The 13,978-nt window shown below is 38.5% G+C and overlaps 1 protein-coding gene and 1 non-coding gene across 2 annotated transcripts; one reads left to right on the top strand and one right to left on the bottom strand.

The window, feature by feature from the left end:
* Positions 1 to 10,963: 10,963 nt before the first annotated feature.
* LOC133779148 (uncharacterized) lies at positions 10,964 to 13,071 on the bottom strand. Its single transcript, XM_062219141.1, has 4 exons — positions 12,686 to 13,071; positions 12,086 to 12,603; positions 11,541 to 11,735; positions 10,964 to 11,070 (listed from the first exon to the last, which is right to left on the bottom strand). Exons 1-4 carry the CDS (start codon positions 13,069 to 13,071, stop codon positions 10,964 to 10,966), a joined length of 1,206 nt encoding a protein of 401 aa, XP_062075125.1.
* A 271-nt stretch (positions 13,072 to 13,342) lies between these two features.
* Positions 13,343 to 13,449, top strand: LOC133780952 (small nucleolar RNA R71). The gene has a single exon (XR_009869756.1). It is a non-coding gene; the product is annotated as a small nucleolar RNA R71 (small nucleolar RNA).
* Positions 13,450 to 13,978: the final 529 nt, after the last annotated feature.

Genomic DNA, 13,978 nt, shown 5'->3' on the forward strand with positions numbered 1-13,978 from the left:
GCCGCGGCTCTAGCTTGATGAAGCAGGTGGGGCGATTTTGCTTTTGCTGGGCGCCGCGACCCTAGGTGTTGGGCGTCACGGCCCTTGCTCCTAGAGTGGCTAGGGGCCATGGCCCAAGGTGTTAGGGCCGCAGCCCTTGAGCAGGGTTGAGCTCGTTTGAGTATTTTGGCCCCGGGAACTTGGTTTTGGGCCTCAGGATTGTTCCTACTACCCGGATTAGTGGGGATTGATGTCCCGGAGGCTAGATCTTGGTTTGGGAACCCTTGTTTATCATTTTATTGATGGTGTCCCATATTTGGTTATGATTAGGTGACTGGTAAAGGACTTAAAGTCAGATTGTTCTCAAGGGTCGTTCTTTTATTCATTCTAGCTCGAATCAGAGGTAAGAAAATTGCACCCCATATGTGACATGCATGGTTGTTCATGAGGCATGTTGATTGTGTAAATGTGGACATCGATTGATTATTGAATGCCTAGCAAATCTTGCTCACTTGTGCATGGTACTGACAAATTAGTCAGATTTGGCAAAGGTGTCAGTATCAACTGTGAAGCTGGGACTTATTAGTCATGTTCGGCAGTGGTACTGGGCACCGGTCACACAATGCTGACTTATAAGTCAGGACGGCCTTAGTGTGTTCAACGCAAGCCAATAAAGATTAGATCTAATCGACAACTGCATTAAATGACTCAAAAGAGCGTTAATGTCGGACCGACCTCAAGTCCGATGAAAACTAAAAGCGCTTGTGTGACTTACCCATCAGTCACTCATCTATTAAGTTAGGGACTTACCCATCAGTCTCTCATCTGTTAAGTTAGGGACTTACCCATCAATCTCTCATCTGTTTAAGCTAGTGACTTACCTAGCAAGCACTCATCTGTTTAAGCTAGTGACTTACCCAGCAGTCACTCATCAGTTCAAGCTAGTGACTTACCCAGCAGTCACTCATCAGTTCAAGCTACTGACTTACCCAGCAGTCACTCATCTGTTTAAATTAGTGAATTGCTTGTCAGTCACTCATTATGGTTTACCAGAACCTGAAGTGATATTCACTCATCTGTTTAAGAGCTATAAGTTCTGTGTGATTATAATGATAATTAGTTGATAATATCTATATGCATTATTGTGTTTTCTTGCCGGGCCTTGGCTCATGGGTGCTATGTGGTGCAGGTAAAGGGAAAGAAAAGCTCACCCAGCCTTAAGTGAAGAGCTTAGGTGGTGATGTGTACATATGCGGCCGCTTGACCACCATGGCCAAGGAGTTCTCAGAGGAACTAGGGGGTTCACCTTATTTTTGCCGCTTAGGTTGGCGGGTTTGTAAATTTGAAACAGTAATGACCATTTTGAGTTGTAAATAACTTGTAAAAGATTTTATGGGCCCATGAATAATTTTATGTACTTAATAAAATATATCCTTTCCTTTTTATTGGTTTTCCACCTTAGCCTGTTAATAACACCTAGAGCACGTTTTTAACCAAAGGACTCGAGTAGCGGGTCAAATTTTCGGTTCATCGATCACCGTAACTATTATGGGGTAACCAGGGCGTTACATAAATATCTGCTAACTTATGTGCCCCATAAGTTACCTGGATTGGCAAGAAATGAGCAGACTTAGCAGCCTATCTACGATAACCCAAAATGGCATTGTGCCCCTTGGGAGTGGTTGGTAGACCTATGACAAAGTCCATCGTGACCATCGCCCACTTCCATTCCAGAATTTCTAAGGGTTGCAACAATCCGACTGGTCGTTGATGCTCGACCTTTGACTCGTGACAAGTCAAGCAGTGTGCCACATATTCAGTCGTCTACTTTTTCATCCTAGGCCACCAAAAGTACTTTTTCAAGTCTTGGTATATTTTCATTGTACTTAGATGCATGGCATAAGGAGAATTATGTCCCTAGAAAAAGATATGCTTCTTGATCTCGCCATCGTCTGGAACACATATTCTGCCCTTGAACCCCAATACTCCATCTTTGGAGATATGGAATCCAGGTCGCCCCTTGTTCCTCACATCGTACATCAGTCTTTGTACCCAAGGATTGACTAACTACCCCCCTTTTATAGCTTCCATAATGGTACACTCGATAGAGAGGTTATCCAATTGACCGACTACTATCTCTAAATCCAAGGTAGCAAGGTCAGCTTGTAACTACAGCGAAATCTCTTTCACTGTCATCACGTAAGCATAAGAAATTACTTTTCCGTGCTGCATCAGCACTGCTCCCAGCCCTTTGCCTGAGGCATTGGTATAAATAGTATATCCCTCTGTGCCATTAGGGATTGTCAGCACTGGGGTAGTCATCAATCTTATTTTCAGCTCTTGAAAACTCTTCACACACTTATCAGTCCATTCATACTTGATGTTTTTGCGGGTGAGGGCAGTCATTGGTGCAGCTATTTTGGAAAATCCTTCCACAAATCACTGGTAATATCCTGCTAACCCAAGAAAACTTCTAACCTCATGAGCATTTTTTGGAGGTTTCCACTTCTTAAGAGCATCTATCTTGGCGGGATCTACCGAACTTTCGTCTCCCGACACTATGTGCCCCAGCAAACTAACTTTCTGTAGCCAGAATTTGCACTTCGAAAACTTAACATAAAGCTTTTCATCTTGCAGACACTAAAGGACCAGTCCCAGATGCGTTGCATGCTCTTCTTCGCTTTTCGAGTATATTAGAATATCGTCAATGAACACAACAATGAACTTATCCAAATACTCGTGACATACGCGATTCATAAGATCCATGAATGTTGTAGGCTCATTGGTTAGTTCAAAGGACATCACTAAGAACTCATAGTGACCGTAGCACGTTCAGAAGACCGTCTTTGGTATATTTGTTTCCTTAGCCTTGAGTTGGTGATAGCCTGATTGCAGGTCTATTTTGGAAAATACTGACGCTCCGTGTAGTTGATCGAAAATATCATCAATCCTGGGCAATGGATATCGGTTCTAGATCAACACTTTTTCAGCTCTTGATAGTCAATGCACATTCTCATCGAGTCGTCTTTCTTCTTCATGAATAAGATCGGGGCTCCCCACGGAGAATGGCTTGGTCTTATGAAATTCTGGTCCAGAACGCTTGTATTTTCCACTGTAACTCCTTGAGTTTAGCTGGCGCCATCCTGTAAGGAGTCTTTGAGATCGGCGTAGTTCCCAAAATTAGATCTATCTCAAACATGTTCTCTCAGTCTGGTGGAATCCCTGGGAGATCTTCATGAAATTCGTCGGGAAACTTTCACACAACCGATACATCAGAAGGTTGTTGACCCATCTTTTTATCCTTATCCACCATGTTTGCCAGAAAACCGATGCATCCGTCACTCAACATTTTTCTCGCCTTCATTGCAAAAATCATGGGGCACTTCTTTTCTCTTGACGTACCCTTGAACTTGAATGGTTACTCTCCCGCTAGGGTCAAGACCACTTTTCTGCACTTGCAATCGATAACGACACCATATCTGGTTAACCAATCCATCCCAAATATGACGTCGTATTCATGTAGGTCCAAGACTAATAGATCTGCAGTTAGTTCACGACCTTCAATCCAAACTGGTACGATTACTCTAACCTATGTTCATACCAGCATATCCTCTCCTGATGGCAAGGATACCCCACAAATAACATGCATAGGATCAGGTCTTCTATTTTATTTTTCCACAAAGAATGCAGATACAAAAGAATGTAATGCGCCAGTATCAATTAATGCATATGCCAAGGTTTAGGCGATATAAATCTGACCTGACACCATATCAGATGGTCCAGCTCCCTTGTCACTTTGCGTAAGTGCATAAACTCGAGGCAGAGCTCCAATTTATTTCTGCTGGTCATTTCGGTTGCCCTTGGTTGACATTTAGCACTCTTTAGCAAAGTGCCCTGACTTTCCACAGTTATAACATACCCCACACTCACCCCGATGGCGTCGGTTACACTTGTTGCATAGTGGCCATCATTCAAACTCACGTCTCGGCTGTTTGTTGGGACTAGCCATTGCTTGATTGGGAGGTCCCCCTTTTCTTTTGTTATTTCCTCCAAAAATCAGCCTTGTGCCTCTTGGATTGTTTGTTCACCCCGAGTTCTGGCCGAACCTCGGGTTGAATTTTCCCCTTGGGCCATTCATATTGGCCTGAAACTATCCGGGGTTGTAGGGAGTGTACCTTCTGTCTTCGTTCTTCTGTGGTTCTGGCTTGTCTGATACGGCCCAAGACTCTTAGTGAAGAGCCCATTCCACAGCTTTGGCATACGTCTACACACCTAGTAATGTCTCTACGTAGGCCCTTCATAAAACTCCAGGTCTTATTCTCTTCAGTGTTCACCTGGTTCTTCGCGAACCTATATAGCTGGTCAAATTTTTGAACGTAGTCTTGCACACTCGACATTCCCTGTCAAGAACTCTAGCAATTCCATCTCGGCAACATTATGCCCTTTCTTGGCTGCGTCCCACCAGATGCGGACGTCTTTTCTCAACATATAGGTCGCATAAACTACCTTCTCTCTCTCTGTAGTTCCAAGGAAGTCGAAGATACTTTCCAAAATATTGATCCATTCCTCTGCCATTGATGGACCACGGCTCCCCTCGAATATAGGTGGATCTATTTGCCGAACCTTTCTGATATAGGTTTTGCTCGGGCAACTCTTGGTTCTTTTACTGGCAGTACGGTTGCTCAACGACAACCTGCAAGCATGGGTTCTATTCTTCATTTTTTTTCCAGGTGGTATTTCTTCATTTGCGGGTGGTACTTCATTGTTTTTAGCATTACTGGGTGGCATGGGGAGTAATCCCAAAAAGGGTATTAAACCTTTCATCTCGGAGGGCATCAAAGTCCTTCTGTCTCTTTTGCCCTCTTTCAATTTGGGCTCTATGTGTCTCCACTAGCCTTAGTAGATTATTCATCTTCTCGGCTATCTCGCGAATTCTAGCCACTTGGGTTGGAGCTCTAGCAGTAGGCCCGTTCTGAGCTCTAGCAGCAGTTGTGGCATGGCCCCGGCCAGCAGCATCCCTACCTCTCTCAGCTCTTGTCGTTGCCATTTTTTTTGTTTGATTTAAAATCAAAAAGCTCCTAAGCGCATAGCGATGAGAAGTTTATACCAACGCTGATTACCTTCTCCCTTTCGATAGCCGCCACAAAGTCAAAGATCCTTTATTTGAGTTGCTAGATTTGGTTTCAGCTGTACTCTTTGTCGTCGGCCTCGACCCCTTCCTCTGTCTCAGCCATGATCATTATTTTGGTCAATGACCACTCTCTTGGCTGGGTCTGGTTGATAACAATTCGACCTACCCTGGTTCGAGTGTTAGGCACCATCGAGTCTTTATACCACAATTTATAGTAGGGAAGAATACTAACCTAGCAATAAATGAGCACACCAGTTTTGCTCATAAACAAGAAAGAAGAACCATAATGATTCGACTCAAAACAGGTAGTCATAATATTCAGGGATATAACCTAGTAATACAAAATGATCATGACAAATCATGCCATAGGATTTTAGTTAGTAGGACGATAAATCCAAAAGAGAACCCTAGCTACATGTTGGGTTTCTACATCCGCATGCAACAACTATACAAAAGTCCTACAACCTAGTAGGTTTACGAAGTCTTTACAAAAAGTATCAACAAGACCCTCACATCATAACCTAATCTAGGCTATCCATCAGGATATCCAACTTTATGTCGGTATCCTTGTCCGAAATTTTGGGATCCTCCTCTAGCTCTACCTCCTTGCCTCAAGGTATACTATCAACCACGGAGGCAGGCCAATCCATGGCCCAAATACTAGCTCGATCTGCATACGAAAGTCATACCACGTGTCACGAATCAGTTTCCAACGCCTGTGTCGAGCCTCTCATACAAGTACTAGCATATCGCACTATCTGTCGCCCGGGTGTGTTGGCCCTATCAAGGACTTCTATCATGTAATGAGTCCATTTCCAAATGACACGCCGATGTTGTTGATCGTAATCGAAGCATCACAGATTCTCATCATTAAAGATTCTATAGTAATCGATCCTAGGCATAGGGATCATGGGTAGGTTTCCTATCACAAGGTCACCTATCTCAAGTATATCGACCATAACCTACAATTTATAGAATTGAGGTAAATAAAAGAAAGCAAAGGAAACATATATTAAAAGACAGTACTTATAGTGAGTGTCGGTCTATCTTTGTGAAATGTACATGTGGGTTGTCTACAGAACTGGCTCAACTCGAGTTCTTATACCAACTGTAACATCCCGGGTTTTCTTCCCAAAAAGGACGGTCCACATGTACATTACCTACAACAAGAAACAACTAGGTAAGCTAAAACGCTTAGTAAGTTCAAAAAACAAAAGCATGCTGAGAAGACAGGTGGTTACTGACCAAGTTATTGTCCCCAAATAACAATAGCTGAAAAAAATTCTTGATCCATCCGGACCCTACGCAATCAATTTCAAGAATGCAAAATCGTCTTGGCAAATTTATGGTCATGCCTGATAACCAATGACATACTATTTCCTATAAACAGATAAATCCCTGCACTTAGAAAAATCCCAGAGCAAGCAAATATAATATATCACAACTATTTCATATATACCTATATATCCCTGCACTCAGAAAATTTAAGATCAAGCAGATATAATATATCATAATATACTTCGAGACCAACGCTCGACAACTTCCAACAATTCAGGCATAACATGTCGTCCAGCATAAATGCTAATCTGTAAGAGAGAAAAGACTCTCAACACTAAGATCTAGCCAATAAATATCCCCATCAAGGGTAACTATCGTGTTACATAGGGCATCGCTACTGATCCAAGAGTAAATCCCTCACAAGGGTAACCATCAAGTTACCTAGGGCATCCCTACTTATCCAAGAGTGTAATCGAAGTTACATGGTTTTACAAAGACTTCTATGTTAATCAGTGGTGCTGGTGAGCAGTTGCCCCTAGGGGGTTGAGCCTCACTCAAACTTGGCAACCCCTAGTATCTCTAGGCAGTCTCACTGAATGGCCAATATTCATGGCCACTATCCGGGAATAATTTATCAGAGCACTTGCTTGGGTTCTAATCGTTCACTGATTAAGTAAGCATGAGGGCCCCTAGGTCCCATTCATTTTGGCGCCCCTAGGTTTAAACCAGCAATCCTCACCTCTTGGCATCTCGTCGCGGTAATGAACCAAACATAAATAGAATCAAGTAGTGTGACAAGGATCAACCGTCTAGAATATGATGGATATCTACTGGTCATATTTTCTGAATCAGCACCAACTAGACTAACGTCTCTAAGCAAACTTTCTGCCACAGTGTATATATGTGCATGTGTCTCTATACTAAGATACAATACAATAGTCGTTTCATGTTGCAGCCACACAATAGAAGTTGACTTACTTGGAGTCCTTTGCTCTCAGCAAGATTTCACCCTCCAATGTATAATCCAGTTATGCTTAGCCAATACTGTAATTATCCACACAATATACTCGGATTAATTATGGCATTGTATAATTCATTAATATTATTTTGGGTAGTTTGGACATTTTAAAAATCATTTGAAAGGATTAAAGATCCTTATTTGGTTTTAAACCCACTAAGGAAATTCATACAAAAATATTTGAGACTAAACCCTAAGTCTCCGGGAGACCTACCTTATGGTCTCGATACCTAGGCTCGTGTATCAAAATAGTATTTTCCCACAATCCGCTAAAAATCTTATTCTTTAAAAGTATCGCTATTAACCCGTACTTTCACAAGTCAGTTAATTAGATAGAAAATTTTAGCCGGTATTATATCTAGAAAATACTAATTAAATTCCTTAATTATTTTTCAAGAAAATAATATCTTAATTTTCCTTTTATTTTCTTAAGGTTTTAATCTCTATAAATCGGTTTAAGGAAATATTCTAATTTTAACTTAATTAGGAAAACTGTTAAATTTTTTTTATCTTGACTAGTTAATTTTTCGAAGTCAATTAATCAAGTTTACTTACTAGAAAAATAATTTACTTAATTACTTTCTCAGAATATAGGGTTTTAAACCCTCTTTTAATTTATTAACTTATTAATAAATTAAATCTTTTATTTTTTCGAAAGAATAAAATACTTTAATAAAAATAATTATCACTAATTTCAAAGTGGTATTTTAGTTCAAAATATATTTTCAAGACTTACCATGTTTTTATCTTGCAATAGGAAATTTTTTACTTTTTACCTTAAGTTCCAACATCCCATTTTTACACTAAGTGTGAAAACCCCATTTTTTTTTTTTCACAATTTTAACTACATACTTTGTTAGGTCATAACTAGAAATTTACTTACTCAATTGTTACCAAAATTTTCCAATTACATTTTTGGTATACCATTTAGGTCTTTGAAAAGTATTATATCAAAAGGAGCATTTTTTATTGGTGAAAATATTTTCCAACAATGAGGTAAAAGTTCCCTTATTTTCAAGTCCGTATTTTTTCCAAACTTTGGCACTTAATAACTTTCAAACCGTTCAATATTTTGTTACCAAATTTTACAGTTAAATACTAGGTTTTCCAAAGAATATGTCCACACATTTTTAGAAAAAACTGGGTTCATTTAACCTATACAGTAGTAGTCCAAACTTGGTCCTGAAATTAAGAATACGAAAAAACAGTTTTTTTACCTAAACTTTGAAATAGCATAACTCACTCATTTCTAAATATTTTTTAGTGTTTCAGAAGCTCAATTTTATGTACTCAATCTCATAAACATCACAGGGGATGCTTGACCCCTTCGAAGTCAAATCTCAAAACTTGTATTTTTGTTTTAGGGTTTTCAACAAAACCCTTGGGGATTTTGGTTCCTATTTTCAAAAATCAACACACATGCATCATAAAAATTATAAAGCAACTACCATAGCCTTATTACATCACCAATAAGAAACTTTAAGCATTAAATATAAAAAATAATGCTTAAAAAAATAAAAAACATACAATTACAACAATAAAAAAAAAGTAAATTGTTTACCTCTTGTTGTTCTTGCTTAAGGTTTGGATCTTTCTACTAGCTTTGGATCCTTCAAAACCCTTTCAAAACCTTAACCAACTCCCCCAACAACATATATAATTATCTATTGAAAAAAATCTATGGTTAAAAATTTACAAAAGTCTTGTTTTTTTAGACTTTTCCTTAGGGAAACCCTTCCTAGACAAATGCTTAAGCTTCCAAGCCTTCTTAGTGTTCTAGAGGTTGAAAGTGGTGAGAACACTTGAGAGAATTTTTTTTTGAAGAATATGAGAGTGAGATAAGAGTGTAGGGTCGGTTGGGGAGGTGGAAAAGAATGGTCAATCACACAAAAATATCTAAACACTTGAGTGTTTTTTTTTTTGACTTCATGTCTTTTGTGTCATTATCATTTATTCAATATGATTTAAAACTTAATCAATTTGGTCCATAGAATTTTAAAACCTCACATGGCCGGCCATTTAATTTCTATTTATGTAATCATATAATATTTTTTTATAAAGGTTAATAAATATTTCCTAAGAAGAAAAATTTAAATTGACTTTCTATAACCTTTTTAACTCATATAAAGTTTTAAAATAAAAATAAAACTTAGTTATAATAATTAAATTAAATGTCTCTCACATTTAATTTAATTAATCACACAATAAAATTTAGCCTAAGGTCCATTCATGGAATAAAATTCCCCAATTCGGTAAAATTAAGCATTTAACACCAAAATGCCCTAAAATTTCCATTTTCTCTTAGGTTATTATTTTTATAAAACTTTAATTTTTATGAATATATTTTATGCCCAAAATATATTTTCCATAGTTTTTCATTTTATTTTCTGAGATTTTTATCCGATTAGGGTTTTTGTGTTGGTCCAAGACCGAAAGTCTTATCTTGACTTCTAAACACAAAATTCATAATTTGGCTAGCAATAACTCATGGAAATATGTTCCAAACAAATATAATATTATTTAAAATAATATTCTTAACTCACGCAAAATAATCGTGACCCGAGTTGTTTCAAGGTACTCGAAACGCAGGACGTTACAATAGCTAGGCTAGTAAGTGGCTAAGCAAGAAAAGGACACTTAAGATCAACGGGGTGATTAGGGATAAAAATGAATAAATGGTAGGCTTCAAAGGCTCAATTGGTCCAAGGATGGCCTAAATTATGTAATCAGTGTGGTGTTGCCTAGGATTTCACATCAAGGAAAATCACTAAGTAATCCTAGAAACTTAAGCTATCACAAGAAACTATCTCTTTCTAGGGTTTCAAAAATGTTTAATCAAGCTATGCACACACTAAAAAGAGAAACACTCTCTTCAATCAATTGCTAGCAACATTTATACCCAAAGAATTTAGCTTAAAAACTCAAGCAAGAATGACATCCAGCTTCAACTTAGATTTATTATATTTTTGTTATTTTTTTTAAGAACGTCATCGAGCCCCTTAGTTAAACATTAACAAAAACAAAGAATATCCTCAAGAGAATGACAAAACAACAATGCAAAGACAACGAAAAACAAGACCAAAACATGAACAGGACACTAAGACAACAAGATTATAGCCACGAATCAAAAGAAATAACAAAAACAACAAAGTAAAAAAAAAAATGAAAATGAGCTGAGATAAGATAACTCCCCTCGCCTATCCTTCGGGATTGTCATTCAAAAAGATAGGGACGATTTAGAATCGATGGCCTTCTTTTTGGCTGGTTGTGGAGTTGAGGATTTGGGTGCCTTTCGCTTGGGAACTTTAATTCTAGCAACTGCTATTTGGGGAAAAATTTGGACAAAAATGGTTGCGGGGGCTCACAAATCACAGCTCACCATCAACATAATAGACTAAGGCAACCATGCAATATGTCCACCTACTTATCAATTAGCAAAACATTCTCATGATGTATCGTGGATCTCTCTGACTTGTGCTTGTCCCAAGTCAAAAAATTTTGCTCCAGCAAAAATTTATGATGGAATTTTTTCTGCAGCAGGCGGAAACCTTAATTTTTCAAAATTTGCAAATAGTTTGCTCCCCATTTTGCTTCAGCAAAATTTTCGCAAAACCTTCAGACCTCCAAATTACTTCTAAAACACCATTTGCTTGCTTTCTTAACACTTGAAACATAAAAACACACATAAAAACACTCCAAACACATCACAATAAAAGGAAATTAAAATTACAAAAATTAAAAATAAAAATAACTCAAAACACTAATATATTTTTTTTCTTTTTCTAAATCATTAGTTTTTTTCATCATATATTTTTTTTAAGTGTATCCTTATTCATTCTTTGGGTTGCTTCACAAATAAATCCTCCAAATACCATGGCAACCCAAACTTCTCATTTTTTTTTCTAATGATCTTTCAAGGAGATCAAGGTGTTGTATCGCTCAACCTCGCTTCCCCCAAACTTAGCTCTTGTCCTTGTACCTTAAATGCTCTCCCCAAGTGCTCATCATATAATTCCACCACACCATTGGGATATACCTTGTTCACTAAGAACCCACCATCACACCTTCATTTCATTAGAGAGTTTGAGAAAAACACTCTATTCTCAACTTCCAACATTTGTGATTAAGGCTTACTATGTTTCTTTTTCTTCTTCTTTTTCCTAGGTAAATTTGGAGGATGAGATGGTTCTTCTTCCTTACTTATCCATGGCTCACCACATTTCTCAATTTCTTCAAAAAGGACCTTTTTCTTCACTCCCTTGCTATGTTTGTCATGCATGTTTTCAATAAACTTGAAGTTAGAAGCATTTATGGCCAAACAAGCTTCAACTTCATTAGGTGAGCACATAGGATTAAAAACCTTAAATGTTACTTGTACATCTTGAGCTCGAATGGTGAGCTCTCCTTTTTCAACATCCTCCCGGTACCACGAAATGGTCTCCCCAAAATGATCGGTACATCTCTAACTTCCTCATAGTTCAGAATAATAAAATATGCCGGAAAAATGAACTTGTCAACTTGTACTAGGACGTCTTCAATCTTTCCCTCCAGATGCACCATAGAATGGTCAGCTAATTGCAAAGTGAGTGTAGTTGGCCATGTTTCTCCAATTCCCACCTTCTTAAAAATGGACATGGGCATCAAATTAATGCAAGCCCCCAAATCACAAAGAGCTTTACCAACTTCTTTTCCCCCAATAGAAATTGGAATTGTAAAACTGCCTGGATCCTCCATCTTGGGAGGGATTGTATTCTTCAAAATAGCACTACAACCTTCAGTCAAAGCAACCATTTCAAATTCTCCAAGCCTCCTCTTCTTTGTCAAAATATCCTTCAAGAACTTCACATAGTTAAGCATTTGTTCCAAAGCTTCCACTAGAGGTATGTTGATGTGGAGATGCTTCAAAACATCCAAAAATCTTCGAAATTGGCTTTCTTGCGGCTGCTTTTGAAATCGTTGAGGAAATGGTGGAGGTGGCTTGCTCGTTCGCTCCTCTGATGCATTTTGCGGAGGGATTGCTGCAACATTTTCTTCAGAATCAACTTTTGACATAATCAAAATTCCAACACTTTCTCCTTTTTCCACACTACTTTGGATTGAAGTAGGCTCATTTTTTCTCTTAGGATTGTCCTCAATCAACTCCAGATTTTTACCACTCCTCAAAGTGATCACCTTGAATTGCTCTTTACCATCTCTCCTTGGATTTTTGGTATCACTAGGCAAGGTGCCTAGTGATCTATTCCTCAACTCATTAGTTCCTCAACTCATTAGTTAGCTACCTCATTTGAATCTCTACGTTCCTCAAAGACGTTGCATGACTTTGAATTACTGTATCATTCTTGGCCATATACTCTTTCATCAAATTCTCCAAAGATCCTGTTTGAGAAACTTGTAAAGGAGGAGGTTGAGCTCTTGCTTGTTGAGAAAAACCCGGTGGATATGTAGGCTTATTTGGCATCACTGCACCACTTGAACTAGCCCCTTGACCTCCCCAAGAGAAATTTGGATGATCCCTCCAACTTGGATTATAAGAGTTTAAATATGTATTGTTGTGGTAGTCATTTTGATTCCCCAAGTAACAAACCGAAGCGAGATTAGAAGGACAACTATCAAATGCGTTCACTCCTCCACAATAAACACAAGAAACATTTGCTACTTGGCCCATAGGAGTTTATTGCAAGTTACCGCCCATACTCATGGTCTTCAATAGGTTGGTCATAAATGAAACTTGAGCGGTCAAAGCATCTACTTCATGAATACCCGCTACTTCCTTCTTGATGGAGCTCTAACATTAGACCATGGCAATTCCCTCCAAAATCTCATATGCTTCATTGTAAGACATAGAGAGAATTTTTCCTTTTGCCGAAGCATCTAACCCCATGCATGTGGAAGCATTTAGACCATTATAGAAAGTTTCCATTTGAATACAATGAGGGATGCCATGATGTGGACACTTCCTTAATAACTCTTTGAACCTCTCCCAAGCATCACATACTGACTCATCCTCCGACTGTTGAAAAGAAATAATCTCATTCCGAAACTTAACATTTTTCGTTGGAGGGAAGTACTTCATCAAAAAATTCTCAACTAGTTCATGCCACGTAGTCACTGAGTTGGAAGGAAGTGTACTGAGCCAAGCTCTAGCTATCCCTTAGAGAAAAAGGAAACAACTTCAATCTCAAGGCTTCTTTAGTAACGCCTTGCAACTTGAATAAATCACTCACCTCCAAAAATGAACGAAGATGGAGATGAGAATCTTCTATAGGCAGCCCACTAAATTGACCCACTATCTGCAACATTTGGAACATCACAGGCTTCATCTTAAACTGAGCAACTTGAATTTCAAGCCTAACAATACCAGGATTCAGCTCATTAAACATTGGGGCAGCGTACTCCCTTATGGCCCTTTCTTCTTCATCGACCATAACAAATGCATTAGCGACATTCAAAGAATTGGATGCTTCATTAACAACTCCCACAGCCGCATTAAGCATGGGTTGAGCTCTAAGTTCCTCAACCCCTTCACCTTTTTGAGCCATACCAAGGTGAATTTGAGCCCGTTCTTCCCTTAA

This window comes from Humulus lupulus, chromosome 5 (assembly GCF_963169125.1).
Source record: "Humulus lupulus chromosome 5, drHumLupu1.1, whole genome shotgun sequence".
In the NCBI taxonomy this organism is placed as follows: Eukaryota; Viridiplantae; Streptophyta; class Magnoliopsida; order Rosales; family Cannabaceae; genus Humulus; species Humulus lupulus.